The sequence below is a fragment of the Struthio camelus genome, chromosome 12, assembly GCF_040807025.1.
Source record: "Struthio camelus isolate bStrCam1 chromosome 12, bStrCam1.hap1, whole genome shotgun sequence".
NCBI classification, from domain to species: Eukaryota; Metazoa; Chordata; class Aves; order Struthioniformes; family Struthionidae; genus Struthio; species Struthio camelus.
Window position 1 is genome coordinate 10,896,462 of NC_090953.1, and position 20,112 is coordinate 10,916,573.

The 20,112-nt window shown below is 42.6% G+C and overlaps 1 protein-coding gene and 1 long non-coding RNA gene across 9 annotated transcripts in view; one reads left to right on the forward strand and one right to left on the reverse strand.

Moving 5' to 3' along the window:
- The window catches only part of LOC138068841 (uncharacterized), a 43,900-nt gene that overhangs the window by 21,741 nt on the left and 2,047 nt on the right, over positions 1-20,112 (reverse strand). Inside the window, exons 4-11 of one of the 5 annotated variants that reach the window (XR_011143622.1) lie at positions 14,571-14,701; positions 13,530-13,702; positions 4,964-5,386; positions 3,708-3,765; positions 1,919-1,980; positions 1,735-1,814; positions 1,517-1,629; positions 1,143-1,290 (exon numbers count right to left, since the gene is read on the reverse strand). This is a non-coding gene — a long non-coding RNA (uncharacterized lncRNA). Of the gene's footprint in view, positions 1-1,142; positions 1,981-3,707; positions 3,766-4,963; positions 5,387-13,529; positions 13,703-14,570; positions 14,702-20,112 lie in introns of all 5 variants that reach the window. The other 4 variants (XR_011143623.1, XR_011143625.1, XR_011143621.1 and 1 more) reach the window with 4 other exon arrangements.
- The window catches only part of IL16 (interleukin 16), a 38,557-nt gene that overhangs the window by 1,272 nt on the left and 17,173 nt on the right, over positions 1-20,112 (forward strand). For all 4 annotated transcript variants that reach the window (XM_068957790.1, XM_068957791.1, XM_068957794.1 and 1 more), the window contains exons 2-6: positions 3,388-3,799; positions 13,585-13,721; positions 14,842-14,974; positions 17,297-17,393; positions 17,851-17,993. In XM_068957790.1, the coding sequence (XP_068813891.1) occupies positions 3,388-3,799; positions 13,585-13,721; positions 14,842-14,974; positions 17,297-17,393; positions 17,851-17,993 (922 nt within the window). The remainder of the gene's footprint in view (positions 1-3,387; positions 3,800-13,584; positions 13,722-14,841; positions 14,975-17,296; positions 17,394-17,850; positions 17,994-20,112) is intronic.

The window sequence follows — 20,112 nt, forward strand, 5'->3', positions numbered from 1 at the left end:
TTGGAGAGGCAACTTTCAGAGCATTTAGTGCTGATAGCAATGCTCCCTCTTAAGCTCTGCAGCTTCAGGTAGAATGAGAAAGGGGTCCTGCATCTGTCTGACCTTCATTCTAGCACATCAACCTCCAGAGGGCCATATTTCAATTATTAAACTATCTAGTCTTCTGCTTACCCACGTACTTAATGGTTCTGTTTCATTCTTTTAGGGGAGATAAGAGTGCATTTAATTTTTGTACAACATCAAAATCCTTGAATGAAAAGTTTCTTCTAATTTTCTCCCACAGGCAAGGTTGCTTAGGTCTGAATGCACAGCTCGGGCTAATTTCTGACACTGTTTTTGCTGGTATCTAACAGGGATTGACAGAATCACAGAAGAAGCAACAATCCCCATTGTAGACTTTAAAGCGATGCACATTGCACAGACCTGTAGCAAGTTAGCCCTGCTGCTTCCTGTTGAGATGCTGGGGAGAGGTACTCGTTAAGTTACTCCAATGTGTCAGCAAGGCATGAAGTTCTCCTTGTCCATCATACCGCCTTTTCAAGAGTATTCTGTTCTAATGGGACAGATTTCATTTTTCCCTTCCTCTAAAATATCTTCAGACATACATGAAAAGCAACATCAAGCTTTAGAAGATTAACTTCTTAACACACTGAGACTCTAACAGGGATTTCCCAATTCAAAAACTGCAATTAGGTGGGTGCATAATAAAGTATTCTAAAGTTCTGGGCTAACCAAAAAGCTAAAAATGGTCCTTTTTCACAAAATACAAACCAAAAAATCCCAAACCTTGAAAGTCCTTACATATTTGTAGGGATAAGTGTGAGACAGCTTTTAACTAATGCAAAGTAATCAACAGAAAAGCATATGAAAGATTGCAAACTTGTGAGGCTGAATTTCATCAGCAACAATTCCTTATTTCAGCTCTCAAAGTTATTATTCTGATGAAATTCATAGCACTTTTCATCTCTGTACTTCAAAATAATTTACAGAGTAGAGGTTCTGAAAAGTAACTTCTCTCAATTGTGCAGAAAGGGAGATTAATGCTAGAGAAATACGACACAAAGTCAAAGACAAAGTCCACGTGTTAAAGCTGAGCTCCATGTCATCCCTTTCCCCATCCCCTCTGGCCACTGAATCCTTACACAAAGGCTGAGATGTCCTTTCATTCAGCGTGCACTCTGTCACATGAATGGAGCGTGGCTGTGCTGTTGGGCAGTCCTCCATCCACACTGCGGCTGCGTTCGTCCATGGCTGCAAATCCTGTTGCTATTCATAAGAAAAGAGGCTACTCTGAAAAAAAGAAAACGAAACATGGGACGAAGAACATGCTGTGTACTGAAGAGAATGAGGGAGAATACGCTAGTTCAATTTGACCCTTTCCTTGTGCAAGTGTTGGGGAGGCTGGGAACCCAGTGAGTTTGGTTCCAGTGTTCCCACTCAGCAGGGCCAGACTCTCCCATAGCGACAGGGACGAGACGCTCCCAGTGGACACACAGGAGAGGGGCAGAACACCCACCAGCTCTGTTGAACTTGACATGTTCTCCCAAAACCTTCAACTTTGCCGTGGAATAGCGTTCTCCTGGGAAACCCAAAGAATTCCAGTGCGCAGGGCATAAGTTTCGGGAAGCACTAGAGATTTTGTTCGGGAAGAGAGACATTAGGGAGAAGAGCAATATTAGGATTGGTATGACAGAATATAAGTTATCCCTAAACTTTTGTAAGAGTATCACCTACCAAAAATGCCAGAAAGGACTGCACAAACTAACATGCTTCCCCCAGCAGATAAAGGGATATCTTTGCTCCTCCTGAAAAAGCTGTATGCAAAATCTTTCTTTTACAAATCCAAAGAAACTCAGATGCATGCTGAATTGTGCACTTCTCAAGGAATGTCATATAGTTATTTCAGAAAGGTACTCACTGCAAATTATTCATCATCTGCTTTTGTTTTTCTTCTGAGTTTAGCTGATTTCTATGTCTTATCTGTATGAGGGGGAAAAAAGAGAAAAATATAATCCTGAGGATTTATTATATGATGGATCTGGCTTGGTCAGAACTCATAAGCCTGTATTTCTTGCTGTGACTGTGAGGAGTCCTTAGAAAATCTGCCTTCTCCCATTTTTATATCGCCAATGGCATTTTGGGTAGAAAGTGCACATATACCTACCTATTTCTGCATAGACACAGAAAAAACCCAAACCCAGTTTATAGAACATTGTATCATTATTTTTTTCTCAATGCTATACTTAAGAATCTCTTTTCAAAGTACATTGGTTTTCAATTTGGTGTATAACACCTATATATGATTTATGCAAATCCTTCAGTTTCAATAGGCATTTTTTTCTAGAATGACAGCTTCTATTATCAGTTAAGTATTGTCCTGTGTTAAGAGAATACAAAAGCTTCTGTAATGAAAATGATAACCAAAACTAAGTGAGAAAGTCAAAACAATGCAATTAGACTTCCTCCTCCTGAATTTTTTTCCAGGACTGACACATACCTAACAAAATATTTCTATAAAGCTACTTGTTCTGAAAGAAAGTGGAAATATTTTTTAACAAAGCTTCCCTTTGTTATTTTAACATACTCATTACTTTACTCATTTTACAAAAGCTCCACCTTTTGCCATATTTTTCTTGTATAGCCTTTCTTCCATTTTCTCTTAATTTGGTATGCTGAATCATATGCTGAAACAAACCATTTCTTTAATGGGCCACTTTTTTGATTGATGTATTGGAGCTGTATTCGTTTATAGAGTTCAATCCCTAATCAGATATTCACATCTAAAGTGCTTCAATGGATCTCTCTGTTGCTGTTAAATGCACAGTCTTAAGTGAGTTCTGGTCTGCAAAGGTAGGAGTTTTATAGCAGCCTGACATTCCTTACTCTCTCATGGCTAAGATCTACTTTTGCTAAACCACTTACAAGTCAGATGTGCCAGGCAGAGAACTTAACCTTGACAATTTGATTAATCTTGTTTGAATTATAGTGGTTTCATGAATCAAACTTCAGAAGGAGTCTCCTCTTTCCAAATAACGTTAGGAGGATAGAATAATGCTTTTAAGTATCTTCCTTTTCAATTTGGGATTTCAACATGCAAATTCAGCAGAAGCCAAAAGGAAGTAGCACAATGGAAGCATCAAAAACATTTATTAAAAGCACTCCATTGTGCTTGGGGAGCAGGGGAAGAGAATGAAAAGGTGAGGGAGAATTTAGTAGAGCACTGCACAGAAACAGAATTAGCAAGTCATGAGATATCACGTGGCCGTTAGCAGACTGAAAGGCTCTGTTGATTCGATTTATTCATTAGGGCTTTTCAGTAGTGTAGGTTATTAAGTGGGGCAAAGTGGGGTATATTACAACTCACTTTTCATATTTCCTTTCCTGGAGGATATTTAGCTCCAGAGAAGTGGAGAAAGTTATTGAAAGTATCATGCCACATAAGTGGGAGAATGACAGGAAAAAGAGCAGCATCACCAGCTCTCTGAAGATGGATCGCAAGAGCAACGCTGGGAACAGGAAGTCAAGAAAGTTTCGCTCTATTTCAAGATCGCTTATACTTTGCAATGCCAAAAACAGTGACGATGGGTCAAGTCCAGATGAGAAATGCCCCGATTCCTTTGAGATTTCTACCAGTTGGGGTCAAGAGGATTTTGATTGCTGTTCTAGAACACAACTGCCATGCACATCAGAAACAGAAGACAGCCTACCTGATCCTCCACGCGTGATCACCAGCATGATCCAGTCCAAAGCTGCAGCAAATGAAAACTGCAACAACATGAGAAGAAAGTTATTCGTCAAGGTAGGCAACTTGGGGTAGTTTATTGTTATGTTTCCCATTACAGAAGTTCCCAAATAGATTAATTCGTATTTCTCGGGAGCACAGGATTCCACTTGTTTTGTCAGAGCTTACGAGCCTGCAGTGTTCCTGTATAAACAGCATGAAAGTGTATTAGCCTCCCTGCTGTGCTGTTGCACTCTGCTGATGGACAGTCCACTGAAATCAGTGACTCCCAGGACACTCTCCATGCACACAGACTAGCACAGCTGGTGTTTTCTACCTGCACTATAGCTATTTAGCTCAAAATATAAAGCTGTCACTATAGTACTATGCATTTGTAAGCAGTGATACTGCGAGATCTCATAAGCTACGCAAGTATGAATACTCTGAAAGACAGGAGATTCAGCAGACATTGTCTTTCTCTCTCTGATTCAGGAAGGAGGTCGTGGTAGCTCTGTACCACCAGAGATGTCACTGTCTCTTGAGATGTGAGAGCAAAACTCTAACAGCCTGATATTACAACCTTATTTTTTAATCAAGAAGGAAGTATTTTAACTGTAAAGCTCTGACCATTTTTCAGTCTGAGCAATGTACTCTGGATGTCTTTAGAAAGTTCTTTCTCAGTGAGGTATCATAATTCTTTACTTTCTCTCTATCTGTTTTTGTGATGTGTGAACTTCACTCCAGAGGGGACCTCATTGCAGGTGTGACATGACTCTTAATACAGTCTGTGTCCTCCTGGCACACAGACTGTGCATGTAACCAATAAAACAGTTCCTAGAGGAAAGGCTCGAAATAAACACAAGGTCATTAATTGCCAGAGCAAACAGTGGCTTGTGTGAAGAAACTAACTCCTTCACACAAAACAGAATGCATAAGAAAAATATTATATTTTACATATCTTTGATAGAATTGGCTAAACCCAGATCTTGACACCTAAAGACCCAGTGGCATAGTGGCACTGAAAATCTGAATCTCTCCCTACTCCTTCACTTTCTTGCTAATGATCACAGCATGCAGCCCAATATTGCAAAGACTGTAGCAGGATACCATTCTGGATGTGAGGCATTTCAGCCCCTGCCAAAGCCACAGAACGAGGACAGAAACAAGCCAACTTTCTATTGCATTCTGACAAAAAACACAAATAGCCGAAACTGAACCAAGACCCAAAATATACTCAGTCACCTGAAGAACCACACAGCCTCCTCCCCGTTGGAAACAGTCCAAATGCATTCTGCTGATTTCCTCGTGAGAGTGAAGAAGAGGCTGGCCTCTGTGGAGTTACCCCTCTTCTTTTTCAAACACAGCTTAAGTGCTTTCTTAGATGGCTGTCAGCTGACACAGTCTGCTTGCTTGCATACCTCCAAAATATGCTGGGTTCCAGTAACTGTTGTGATCCATATCCATAGGAAACTACTCAATATCTTAGCGCAGAAAGGAGGTTCCGATCATTTGCTTTAACAGTTGGCAGGTAGCTCAAAAAGGAATCTGGGGAACAGAATGTGTCTCACAACTAATACCATTGAGCAGACTAATATAACTGCAGAGGGTATAAGTCCTCTCCTTTGGCTGAAGCGTCAGTGTCACGGAACAGGATGGGTCAGGAGCCTGGATGGATGGTGACATAAATCAGCAAATCAAGCCCTTACAGTAGCGCTTGGGTTGCTTATTGGCACTGTAGACCTGGGGCACATTAAATTCCTTCTCCAGAGCTCTGATAATAATATAAACCTCTTCCAACACTACTTGCTAATTTTCCATACCTTTCAGAGTCATGGATCAGTGATTCTAAAAGGTCTTATCTCAGCATGCTAAGGAGGACAAACGCTGCTAAAAGCTACATTGACCTTACCTTGTACCATTGTTGCTGAGCTTTGCCCTATATTATGAAAGAACGGATCTCCCTCTTTCATATGATGCAAGTCTGCCATAACAACCTTCCTGTGTACCACGCGTTTTAGACAGCTTAAGCTTAAAACTTCTCTCTTTAAGAAAGACGTTAACAAGCATTCTCCAAGTCCCACTGTACCACACTCTCTCTTCAGGTCTATGTGCCACTTCAGAAATTCATGATGTGCAACTCAGAGCTGAAGGGTCCCTGTCCTTGTTCAAGAAAATTGACTCCATTTTTCCTGTGGTTTCCCTGAGGGTATTCCGCTATTGCAGCGCCTGTAGTCCTAAACCTGACTTTGAAGGTGATAACAGCTCTCTCTGAACTGAACAACTTCATTTTTGCTGTCACGCTAGAAGGGGAGAAAAACATTTAAGAATACTGCATGATTTAATGTTCATTGTACATCTCTGCTCAGGGGTTAAGGGGAAATCTGGAACATCGCCCTTCCAAATACTAGTTATTCTCTTCCGTACAAATATGTAAGTATCTCCCTAAGCCACAATCTGCCAGTTATGCAGAAGTCACCATTGCATAAACCATGAGCAAATCACACAGTGTTTCATGGCTTTTGCATATGTATTAAAGGCAAATTCCAAAATCTTTACAATCCCAAAGAATAGTTCTAAGGCCCATTACTATTCTAACAGTCTGAGAAACTAGGTGCTTCTTAGGACAGAGGAATGAGTCAGAAGGAGAATTTTTGAAGGGAAGGCATCTATGCCTCATGATAGCAATTCCTTTCAACTCAGTCATCATTTGAAAACTAGAGACTCTTCACCAGAAACTGTTACTGTAGCCATTGAGGGAAACACCATGGCATAAATACAAACCATATTAGACTCCAGAGAATCCCCACAGAAACACTCCGTTCTCATTGCCCCAATTGTGGCAAAAACTTTGAGCTGGAGCTCGGATCTTATTAGACATCAGAGAATTTTGCAGGGCTGAAATTCGTATGAAACCACATTTGGGTAGTTCCTCTTTTCACCAAACTACACATGAGTTTTGGTGCCAGTTAGACCTATACTGATTGGGGTGAGACTGCAAAGTGATGCAGCTGTTCCTGTCTTCTGACCCGTAATACAGTGCTGACACCTGTGAGGCGATCGCCACCTTGTATTTGGCTAAATTTGACTCTCATAAGGAATAGCCAAGGTTAGCTCCCCTGACGCAAAAAAATCTGATCTGTACCAGTGCACATATTATTGTTTGTAACCAAACCATCCTAGCCCATGTTTATACCACTAAACCACCAAGCGGGCTGAGGATGGACAATATTTAGCTATGAGGCTGCCTACCACATTTACTGCGATGATATGGCAGCTTTATCGTGAGACAACAAGTTATGTAGGCAGTACTGGATGACAGGGGTTCAGTTCAGAATCGTGTGTTCTGGGTAACTTCTTTCTGTCTATTCTGAAGAATCTGGCAAGAGAAACTGGTCAGTAGCTTCTCCAGGATTTAAATCCAGGAACTGTGCATTGTGTTATGGCCTCAGCATGGGGCATTTACTCTTCTGAAAAATAAAAATACTTTGATGTAAAATCAAAGTCAAAGTCTCTAGAAAAGGTTCTGAAATTCTGTTTAAGAGACTGCTTTAAGCCTGTTGTCTTTCAAGGAGGAATGTGCAATGTACCATTAGAACCCAAGACTTTGCAAATTATGACCATGATTCTCTGAATTCCTATTAGCTAGGAACGCTCAGAGATCTTTGTAGCTGGTTGTCTTGGACATGTGTTTTAAAAAAATCACTAGGACGGACTGCATTACATTCGATGTTACTGTAGAGGTAACTATAAATTCCCATTTTAGCAGGTAAAAGCATCCTCTTTTAAGACATAATTAAAAAAAAAAAAAAGATTTCCTTTCAATTTCTAAGGAAAGCATTCTGAGGTTCTGACCAGGTAAGTGGTAGAAAGAATCTGATAGTACTCACAAGGCTCTTTATGATCTTCAGGAGACAAACCTGCAGCAAACAAGCACATCACCCAGCTACTCCCCACTTCCTATCAGATGCCACATCTTTCCTTTTATCCGCCTCTGTCTCCCAAACATTATTTATGCACTGCAACAGCAGCTTCATTCACCTACATGTTGGTCAGCAGAAAGGCAAGTGGAGATGTCCCCCTAAGTGCTATCACTTCATAGACTTTCCAATCATCTTTCTCTCTGCCTGGTTGATGGTACAGGAAAGCAGTATAAGCAAATAATACATCACTCTGCTCAGCCAGGGTAGGAAAAAATGGATCAAAATCTCATAGCTCGTAACAACTTATGGTTTGTGAGAAGGTACCTGAGAAAAAGATGTCTCAGTCTGATCCATTAATCTCTCATGTCCTCTTCAAAGTATCTTCTTCTCTTTCATTATACATTCTAAATAGCAAAGATTTTGGTTTCTATGCTCCAATATTCACTCACATTGACTATTGCTCCTTGTGCCTACAGCACCCAGGACTTCCAGAACATCATCTGTTCAGCCTATTCCAGGAGCACTTGGCTTCTAAGATGAGGTGCATTTAGTTTGGCATGAACAGAGCCAGAAAGCCAGCACCACAGTGTATAAGCAAGCAGACCTCCTTTACAGCTTGTCTGATTCTCATAAAATCAGTAATTTTTAGGTAACTTAGAAAGGAAAAAAGAAAGAAAAAAGAAATTGCAAGCAGTGTCTGATATCTGGTGTACCTGGTGCACCAACACAACAGCGTGGAAGACGGCTTTGCCTGCTCATATCACTAGGAAGTCTGAGGCTATGCCAGTTGTATGGAGAAAGCAGAGGACTAGAAAATATCAACTCATATTCTTCAGAGAACAGCTCTCTGCTGGGGTTGAGTGCTGCTTCTAGGAGCGTTCCATTATGGTCTGTGGTTTCTCCTCGCTGCACCACTGATACCCTGAAAAGCATTGATAATTACCATCCAGAGACGCTGGCAGTCAGGGTGAAAAACCACCTAGAATAAACTGTAACAGGGAAGGGCTGGCTTTTTATGCAAACATTGGATCCAGGCTGATCTGACTGCATGGCTCCACTCAGTTTTAGAAACATCTCTGTCCTCACTTCCCTTGGTCTCTGACTGTCTTCCTCAAGGAGGAAAAAACAAAAGGTCGTTCTCTCCCTTGGCCATCACCAGAATGTGTTTTTGTTAACTTGCCTTTGTGCAAGAGCCAGTTATCTGGCAGATGGTACCAGGACAAGTGTTATGGCAACAGACTGTAATGTCTCAAACATGAGCCTATGGGCAGGATGGAAAAACAAAGCCAGAGAAGAGACTGCATTTATTTAGGCATTTGCGTGTTTGCCTCCCTTTTTCTATTTGTTCTCTCTTTCTGTATTCCCTGACTTCTTGCTTTTGTGACATCAGGGCCATGCTAATCCCTGAAAAGGTTGGCAAAGAGGGTGTTTAATAAAGACAGCATGTGCAGCAAAGCACGGGTCAGGGCAAAGGTTCCTAGAAAAACATACCAAAGCCCAAATGATGGGTAGAAAGGCCTGCCCGTAACATCTGATGTGCTGAGTTGTCTATCTAGGGCAGAACCTGAATCCCATGCCCTGTTTCTTGCACCATCCAAAGGCTTTCTAGCTTCTACCATTTTATTAATTGCAAAGGGAATTTGCTGCTGGGAAAAAGAATATCTACTCTCAAACTTTTGAAAGGACCGAGGCATTGGCTATAGGGCACATCAGAATCAGTGGAATCGTATCAATTTGTGCCAGAGAGACTCTAGCCCTTTTTTTTTTTTTTTTTGTTAGAACTGGTACAGAAAAAAATGCTTCTTGAAGAAAATTCCGAAAGGCTGCATTTTCTAAATCTTGGAAATATGAGCCATTTCACAGTCAGGAGGCTAGAAAAGCCAAATGTTTAAATTCACTATTGTACTGTTGTTAGATTTTTTTTTTTTTTTGCCTTTTTTAAAACAACAGTCAATCAGCTTATTGTCATACTCTTAGTTAACTGAGTCAAAGACCTTATTTGAACCAGCCTTATATAACACTTTACTTCATTTCAGACAATCTAACTACTGTGTCTTACGTTAAGAGCGCACAAAAGTTTTTTTAGTTTTCCACAGATGCCATGGTTACCCTTATTGCAAAACAACATCTGGAATGAGATGTTTTCAGACGGGACTCTGGGCTAGAAATTTCTAAAGAGAACATGAAGGGAAAAGAAATATCTTAGATGGCAGATAGAAAAACATCCTTAGAAGCTCTGCATTCGGCATGAAAAAAAGCAGGGGAGTGGGAGGGAGAGTTGGTCAGAACTTGCAGATTTCTTTTCCAGAATGAAACACGTGAAAAATTAATTTACCCTCACCTGTAACAAAAATGCATTCAAGAGGCCTCTTGAGCTCCACACCTTTGATTTTAATCTTTCAGCCAAGCAAATCCAGTTTAAATGCAAATTTTGTTCATAATGCACTCCTGTAGACTCTTTTCATTTTACGTTCAGGTTGACAGGTATAAGGCAAATATAAGTTTCCCCAGAGTCTTGAAGTGCTGGGTTGCAAAACCCCTTAAGAGCTAAGATATTTTATTTGCTAGCAGCTAATACGCATTTAAACATATGTTCCAGTAACGAGTAGGTAAGTTTGACCTAGAATCCACCTGCCCACACACAAAACCTGCTAGTCTTATTTTAACAAATTCTTATCATTTGCTAGGTTCAGAGCTATAAATCATCTTGCAAAACCAGCAGGATACATTAAAAGGGAGGAGGATGCAAAACAAATAATGTGTCTACTTTTGGAACCATTAGCAGTATTCCTATGCATAAAATAATAAGCCAGACAGGAAATAAAAGACATTAAAGAAAGCCCAGTGCAAATCAGCTGCTGGCACATGAATTGGTCAAATGTTTATTCTTCTAAAGAACAGCTTTTATTAATTTTCTGCCATGTTGCAATAACTTGGATGTGAATATAGTGATCTATATCCAGGACCCAAAAAAGCACAGATGCTGACAACTTACAGATATTTGCCACATGTCCCTCCAGCCCAATAAAAATTTTCTTTTCTTTTCTTTTCTTTTTTATAAAAAGTAACTCAAACAAATGAATATTGAAAGCAACTGACACACAGAGCTTATCTGAAACATAGCCCAACTTGTTAGGGTGACTACATATTTAAACAAAAATTATATTTGTTCTCAAGATTTTTCATGGATTTAACTTCTACCTTCCTTCTAACTAAATAGATATATGCAACTGATTGCTCTTGGAAAAAATATTTGTACCTCAGTGTCCTTTCACATGTATGTCCCAGCACAACCAGGAATTTCCAGCCTGGCAGATATCCCGTTGTACAAAACACAATGTCTCCCCTAAAGAACTTGCATGGCACCCTGCTCCTGCAAGGGAAAACCTCAGAACCAAACCCACTGCACCTCTGTGATATCCTGAGAAACTGATGAGAGCCAAACAACTTTGGGACAACTAATAATAATAAAGACTTTTATAAACACTATGAATGGAGAACCTGTACACTGTGAACAAGCTATTGGAAGGGTGTGAGCACAACAGTACTTTTAACTGAGATGAGTTGGAAACAGTTTGTAAAGGCCCACTCATAAGTTAAAAACAAAAACAAAATGGAATGAAGTGCGGCAAACAGCTATGTTAAGGTTTTGTGTGTGTGCGCGTGTGTGTACACGTGTGCATGCACAGCTGATCAGTATCTGTGAGAGCAAATCTATGTGTTTCAAGAGAGCAGTACATAAGAATAAGGACTACAAGGAGAAGGGGCAGCAAGTTCAGATTTGAATTCTGAATACAAAACATTGAAAGTTGCTGCTATTCCTCTTTGGACCATAGAGGTACTTCCACTTTCTCTTGTTTACCCCAATCCATAATCAGCTGCAGTCTAGAAATACTTTGCCAACTGGCAGAATAGTTTTCTACTTTCAATATCTTGCATTTTTCATGTTTTGGAATAAGCATACTATGCTTTTGAAAACCTTGTGAATTTAAAGGGTGTTTCTTGTATGCATATCTGGCCCTTCATTTCGTAATGATGAAAAAAACATAGGATCAATGCAAATGAACAGAAAAGGTAGCTCACATTTTTTGCTACCCAATATCTGAAATTTTAAGACATCAGAATTCTCATCTTTATTTTCATACCACGCTGAAGACTTTAAAGCACTACCATCAGATAAAAAAAGAACATAATGTAGTCCTGATTTCATGGCATGTGTATTTCCCAAGATATTCACTTTAGGTGAAAAGTAAATACAGAAGATCCAAAACTAATGCTGGAGTTCTAGCAGACTGGTTTAAAATGGAATTCTGTCCATACTCATACACTTACCTGCTATTCACTAGAAGCACTTTTCACAAACAAAAGAGGATTTGTAAAATTCAGATACTCCTCATTAATGGTGGATGGTTTGGAAGCAAGCAAACCCACAAACTTAACAAGTCAGTCAATATAAGCACAGTCTCTATCCATTACCTATTGAATTCATCCTGCAGCGAGCCTTGGACTCAACCTTAACTACTTCATTCAGTCACAGCCTTAAATTTACTCTGGCAGGTCTCAGAACGGGAGTCAGACGTCAAGAGTCAGCCGGAAAGAAAATAACATTTATTGACGTTGCTGCAAATACTAAATTTTGCTGTAAATACTAAATTTGTCTTTGTTGTCAGTCAGGTATAACGTGATCCCCATTGATTTGTGGAGAAAGGTCATAATGGCTCTCCTCCTCAGGGCTGGATGAACTCTGCTTAGGGCAGAAATGGAAACCTAGTGATGGTGAAGAAGCATTCCCTGTACTGTCAGAGGATAACAGATCACGTCATGCTGACTGGGGACCCTGGAGCAGTACTGATGCTTGATCACTGGCTATAATGTCTTGTGAACAAGAAAGCATTGCTGACACCGAGTTATCCTAATGTATGAGAGGCACTTCTAGCCCCTCAGTCCCTCCCTTTCAGAAATCTATACCTCAGTCATATAAATCTCTTGGGAATGAGCCTGGGTCCAGGACCGATTGCAGTTTTGACAGCATATTGTGCCTGTTAGCCCTGTTCACTTTTCGAAGTAGGAAGAGGCTCGTGGCAGGCAGGGGGGAGTGTTCAGCTGCGAGCAGGATGAGTGAATACTCGGACATAAGGAACAAATGAAACAGAAATTGTGTGCTAGCTTTCCAGCTGTCTTTGTCTATTTAGAATTTTGTAGTGTTCAAGTACTTGTGCTCCAGGGATATTTTGCCTAGACAAACATGTTGCCCTTTGTACGCTCAGTTAAACCATCCTTTGCTTTACTTACTCATATGATTTAAGACTATTTATCTTTCTCTATAGCCATATGTTAATGATTCATAACTATGTTACAAATGTGCTTACAATTAGCCCTCCAGATGCAACACACAAACTAGGCATCCTCAACCAGTTTGGAATGGACAAAGAGTCTTCCACTATTCCTGTGATCTTTGCTTCCCCTGCTCCCCACTTAACAAGTGAGCAGCTGGGGATGGAGCTTTTAGTGTTTTGTATACGCTTATTTTCCATCCAGACCTCTTATGTTTTCTAAAGTACTTCCTTTTTTGGTGTATGTTTGTTTTTTCTCTCGTCTTTTGGCATAGGCAAAATTTATGCAATTACTATGAAAAGTCTATTATTTGTTTTCTTCCCCCGCCCCTGTGCAGAGGCGCACACTATTCTAATACTTCCCTCTTGTAGTCAGAAGCCACTGAAGTTCTAGGGAAAACAACTTTTTTTAAAACACTGACCCTATAATACAATTATTCTTTCACAGCTGCACAGAAGCTAGTTTCTGGGCCTGTTCATAGTCTGCTTGGAGGGAATTTGATTCTAAGAACATTTTCTGCATTTCTTAAAAAAGCTTAAGACAACCGCAAGTACCTTTTACATCTTTCGTACGTTTTCTTTCACGTAACCCGTCTTCTTCCTCAATCAGGACAGCTGCATATGCAGGCTGTGTACAGCCACAGGGAACAGCAGTTCAGGAATCAAGCTCTCCAGAAGTCCAAACGGTACATCTCTTCAGAAAGGGTTCACAGGCAGCCAGGTGATTTCTGGAGGCACAGCGAACAGGTAGGGCACACATGGGGATAGCAGGCTTATTAGGCAGCCATTGCTCAGCATGGGTTTTGCATGATCAACTTTTGTGATGAGCTGTGCTTTGAAGCTCAATTCGAGAGGAGAGCAGTGATGTTTGGGGATCATTTTTTTTACAGTGCTTCCAGGTGGAGAAAAGAGGTCAAGATTCTAGCAGAATAAAACTGTGACCATATACAGATCTAATGCTTCTCAATTACAAATAGAAATAACACTTGGAAGAATGCTAGCTTGCATATAACATCTAGCTCTCCAGTGGTCTCTTCCTACTTGCCCTATTAAAGGGCAGCGTAGGATGCCACCAGCCTAGCAAGGCCACTGAAAAGCGATGTGAGCCAGAGTTCCTGAAAGGCAGTAAAGCATATAGTCTCTACTCAACTTACAAGTACAAAACGGTAACAGGAGGGCAACTTTTGCCTAGCTTGGGCTACTCTGTACTGTCTTGTTACCTTGGACTTAAGTTCATACGCAAAGTCCTTGAGCATTTGCCAGCATATAAGCTGATCAGCACAAGAGTTCCCAGGCAGGGGAATGCAGGCACAAAGAGGGAATGGCTCACATCTGAGCTCTGCCCCAAAGGTACTACAAGTACAACTGGCTTGAGCCATTTGGCTCCAAGAACTGAAGGTGAAATGAGAACCCAGACAGCAAAGACAGAGTAGTCAGAACCTAGAAATGCTCAAAAGTAACAGCACCCATGGTCAGGACAGCACAACCAGCCACAACAGGGTACCCTGGGTGCCTGGAGCAGAGCTGCTGCCATACTACAGGAACAGCACCCTACCTCAGTGTTATTCTGAGCTACACATCAAGCCTAAGCTTTACCTGTGTCTGCAGTTATGTGTGGAAACGCAGCTGTCAATCTGCAGGATTGAGTAGAAGAAAGCAGCAACAGGAGAAAGTTCAAGCAGACGGTTGGGTGCACCAAGCATCAAAACATCTACATCATGGTGGCTCTGTTCAAGGCAAAGGGAGGATTGCAGTTGATCCCTCAGTAAGACATGTAGCGCAATAGTGACGTATATTTCTATGTCTGTAAAATGATCTGCACATATGTGCTTTTTTTTTTTTCCTTTTCCTTTTTTTTTTTTTTAAGGGATGGTCATCAAAGCCCAAAGGATGAACTGTTAATGCTAAATGGACAATCTCTTAAAGATCTGCCCAGCAGAGAGGCTGAATCTCTCATTCAGTCAACAACACGGCTGGTGAACGTAGTGATGGCTAGCAAAGTAAGCATGAAAGTTGTGGTCCACCCCACAGCTGTGGGGTGATCTGACAGCATTTGCTTGAGAGACAAGGGGAATTTTGTGCATCAGACATCTGAAGAACATGGTTTTGCTCTTCCTGACAAAACCCCAAACCTCTTGTGGTCAGACTCTGGTAGACTTCAGCATAGCTTTTTCCCAGATAAACAGAGGCTACGGAGAGGCAAAGGCCCTGGGAAATCCTAGCAGGGGCTGTACAATCCCTTCTTTTAAAAACACATTGCTTGCCAATGTTAATTTTCCATGTAGAAGTTGAGCAAAAGCAGAGGTGGATTAAGGGAAGATCCACAAATCCAGAAGCCATAGAACAGACCTTGTACTGAAGTAAATTTTTTGGATCTAGGGTCTGTAGCTAGGAAATTCCCACGGTGAATATTACTAGAGTCTGCTATGGAGACAGGGAAAAGCAGGCAGCATCAACAGCTCAGCAACCCCAGATTATCACCAACTCTTTCAGTGGAAAACCCCTTTGATCTTCTTTCTTTCAGAGAGTCCATTTCATTGGATTAGACCCATCTCATTTCAGTTTTCTTGTCCCCTCATCCACATCCCAAAGTAGATGACACTAGATGACGATAGCTTTTCACTTGCAAATTCCAGAGGTGACTCGAGAATGATGACTGGACAGGATTAGTCTCCTACCATACATTTGCCACTTTGAAAAGAAAACATTTCTGCCAGGGTTTTGTTGCAGGCTTGGTACCTTGACATTCAAGGAAAAAGGCCACCTTCCACTTGTTATCTACAATAGAGTCACATAAAGATTGCTGATATAATCCAAGACCGAGAAAACACTCCTTATCGAAGCTGCTATCACGTGTGGGTAAAGTGTGCCTCTTCCCAAGATTGCAGTTGTGTCTCTTTGTCTCACCCTGGTGTCTGCTGGATTTTGCCAAGATTTTTGTTCATTTTCCCTCCTTTAAAAATCTAAGAGGCTGGAGATGAACTACATTAAGCTGTTGTGGTTTAGTACCACTCAAGGGACAGTCAAGTGAGCTGTGTATTTAAAGATAAGCCTGCATCAAAATAATAATTTTTAAAAAAGCAAAAAAAAAAAAAGGCTTTTCAAGTAAGCTGGCTTGTAAGAGCAACACTGCAAAAGCGTCACAACGCCTCCTTAAAGATCTTTTTTGCATTTCTTATTCTGAAAAGTTCTCTAGGGAAGGGGATGGGAAAGCCCTAGTACGATTTTGCTACTTGGCAATGCCTCCACCTGCTGCTGAAGAGGAGAATTGCCATGCATTAGTTCCTGATAAGGTATTGCCAAAAAGCACTGCTAAAATCAGGCTTCTAGAAGAAAATACTCGTCTTGGTTGGCTACAGACATATTAGAACATATGGATCCTGCTCTGATGCTATTCTGCGGCCTTCTTAGCCCCTGAAGAATTTCCCTGAGCAAAACCCTTTTATATTACAGGCTGTACTGTACTTAAAACAGTCTCTCCCTGTGCTCTCTGTATTCAGTAATGTTGTTCTTTCATGACTATGATTCCCTCTGCTCAATGACACTCCCTGTACTACAGTAGACGCAGGACCATCAGGAACCATACACCGTTGGAAATTACTCTTAACTTTGAACTGTTGTTCAGATATGATCATTTACCTCTTTTGAAACTGTTTTAAAAACCCACACTTAGAAACCTGAAAGGTTTTCCTAAAGGTTTTTAAATGCTAGAATTAGTGGCCATACTTTCAAAAGCAACTGCAAGTTCCCAGCTAGAAGGGGTTAAATTTTCAAAAAATATTAAAGCCTAGTCCTCAAAGATTTTTAAACATCCAACTTTATTTGGGCTCAAAGTCATCCCACTGAAATCTGCAGGAATTAGGCACCTACACACCACTGCAAAGCTAGGCCTAAACATTTTCCTTTCGAAAATGAGGCCCTTCTAAAATGATCCAGGCTGGGTACCCAAAAGCACCAGTCATCCAAAAATTGGACTAGCATAGTTAGAGTCTACCAAGATATCAAAATAATAGTTTCTCTGAACAGACTGTGGGATGTCCAATAATTTTCTCTCTATTCTAACTAAAGACCACAATATTTTCATCTTATTCCTTTGGCAAGTTATAATCATACACCAAGCAAAGCTTTATGCCTTGATGTCCTTTATCATCCAATTTATTTTAAATAATCACTTTTGCTCCAAGTTTTTTGATTCAGGGTGAAACTTGGGCAAGCCAAATTAGGAGAAACTGTATTTTTAAGTATTTTAATTTTTTTTTTTTTTTTTATTTTCCACTGATGGCGGAATTTCTCCTTAAAACATTCTGGTCTCTCATTTTTAGGAAATGTCATCTTGTACAGAAAGGCCTTTGGAAATACAAAACGGTTGTTTTCTGCACAGTAGAGCCACTTGTCAACGGACTCGCAGTAACTCAACCAGTAAGTTACAGGGAAGTAAACCTTTCTCTTGCAGTGCTCGGGGAACGGTCGGCACAGCACTTCGCTCTGCTATGGCACCGCAGGGCGGAAAGAAACTGCACCCATTGTCCAGGCTTATTCTGGGATGCTCAGCTAGGAACTGCTGATGCACCAAAGCCAGACGCTCACAATAACCTAAAAATCAAGGCTTTTGTGCAGAACCATTCTATTTCATACTTTTAAAGGTGTGTTGGAAACAGGCCGGCGCTCTTTTGGTGAGGGAGGTTCGCTTTATACTACACAAAACATTAATGGAACTATTGCCACGGCGAGGGTTAAGCAGCTCACTCTCCCTTCTTCAAAGGGAGATTATAACTGCAAAAATAAAGTAAACGAGTAAAACGCATTGATAAGTCGAACACGCGGAAGCGTTCAGTCCGAGGAAGAATAACGCGGCGGCTCTCCCGGTGCCTTGCAGGCCTGAACCCCTACTGGACCGGGGAGGCGGACGGCGCGGCGCCCCGCGGAGCCGGGCCGCTCCGGGACCGGCAGCCACCCGCGCTCGCCACCGGCAGGAAGTCGCTTTCCCAGCAGCTGGACTGCCCCGCAGGCAGAACCCCAGTAAGTGCACTGGAAACGGCCCCAAACGCAGGGGAATCGGGCTCAGATACGGACCCCCGAGCGCCGCTTGCGGCCAAGCCTCCCGCCAAAACCCACCTTCCTCGCGGGCCCTGGCAGGGAAGGTGGCGGTCGAGAGCCGCCCCGTCTCTGGCACGGCCGCTTCCGCCCCTTCTTGACCCCATCCCTCCTCCACGAGGAGCAGGGCAGCGGGGAAGGCTCCAGGCCAGCAAAACTCCCTTTTCTTCAGCAGCTCCTCCCTCCGGTTGCCCCAGCGGGTTTCACAGCCTGCGCAGAGCCCCTGGTGCGGGTCCCGCCGCCCGGGCAGCCACCACCTGGCAGACGTAACCCCGGGCCTGAGCCTCGGGCCCGGCCACCGCCACGAGCCTCCCGAGCCACCTCCACGGCCCCGGGCTCGGCCACGAGCCGGTACGGAGCCGCCTCACGGCCGGCAGCCAGTGCCTCCCGGCCACGGCCGGTGCGAGGTGCCCCCCACTCTTCACAGCGGGCTCGCACATATTTCAACCAGCCCCTTTGAAGGGAGGCGCCTGGCCCAGGCAGCCGCGGCGTCGACCGAGAGACCAGCACAGGGCGAGGAGATTTATGGCTAGAGCAGATGCCCCCCAGGCACCAGCAAAGCTCCTCGCTGCTAGCGGTCACCTGCCGGCCGGACGAGCACATCCCAGCCCCACTTCAAAGCTGGACAGGTTGGCCAACCGGCCCATGGCAGAAAGGGGCCGCGACCCCGCTTCTCGCCACCAGGCAGAGACGTTCGCGCACTGACTTGCTGCAGCTCCCCGGCCCTCCCCGGGCCGGTCTCTGACGCCGGGGGCAGCACGGCCTGACCTAGGGGTGAGGGGTGCGAAGAGGGGGCAAACGGGAGCAGGGTCCCAGGCCCAACAAAGCCCGCGCAGACACGGGGCTCGTTACGCAGCACCCGAGGCGCTCTCCTGCTCCAAGGTCTCGGCTGCCAGGCGCAGCTCGCCGGAGGAGGCCTGGCTCCCGGCGTGGGGAGACACCGACCTCTTCGGCAGCACCGTGGTTCTGCTGTCCTTCCCCGCCATGGGAAAACGGCCAGAAATACCCCCAAATTCAGCAAGAGAAGTTTGAAAGCTTCTGATTTCAGATTCTCTGTTGCAAGAAGATCCACAACACAGGAATAAGCAATCACCCTGATCTGACAAGAGGTATAATTTTTAGCGAGTTATGGTTTTGGTATCACACAGACATCTCCGTCTTACTCCCAAACCCTTGGCTGAATTAATAAGCTTGCTTTCATGCCAAAATCCAGGATCATTTTCTGGCATATGCGGAAGCCAAGTTGTTGACTGATGTTTCACACGTTTCAACACCTGCTAGTTTCACTTCGCTGCAAAAACAACTGCCTTGAACTCGCTTGGACTTGTAATGAATGCTACCACCTCCAGCCCTGCTGAACTTTAGGTGCAGTGAGCCTTAGATAATTACTTTCGTCAGTACTTAACTTAGTTTGTAATACCTAATTCCACAATGTTCAAAGAGGGGCTTTTCATTAAATGTATCATTAAAGCTTCATTAAAATGGGTCAAATCTCAGGGGCAGGAGGATAAGAAATCCACTACCTATGGAGTGGAGGGAGAATTTAGAAATTGCTTGCCGTGCTAGCAAGCAAACGAGGGTGTGCTTCACTGAATTCAGCTGTAGAAAGCAACCTGTGTTATTGCTTAACAGAGACAGCACAGAGTAGTTTATATTCTGAAGACCTGATGCGGACACTGATTCACATTTTTAGGGAAATGCAGAGAAATGGTGATAAGTCCCAATATAGAGTTAGTTAGTGGCAAGACTATGGGAAGGAGTTAGAATTTCTTGGTTCTTTGTTCAGTTCTTAGAGGTAAAGATGATAATACCTGCTATGACCCGTAATAGCCAAAAAAAGGGATTTTGGCATGGAGCATCAAGCGAGAGCACAATCAAATACACCTTTCTACAGCATTGCACAGTACTGCAAGGGCCAATATTATAATTTCACTCTGGTTAAATCTAGGTTAGTCACTGCAAGACAATTTCAGTGAGCAGGACTTGAGTCTGAGTCGTGTGCATTTTAAGAAAGCAAAATACAGAATAATGTTTCTTCAGGCCA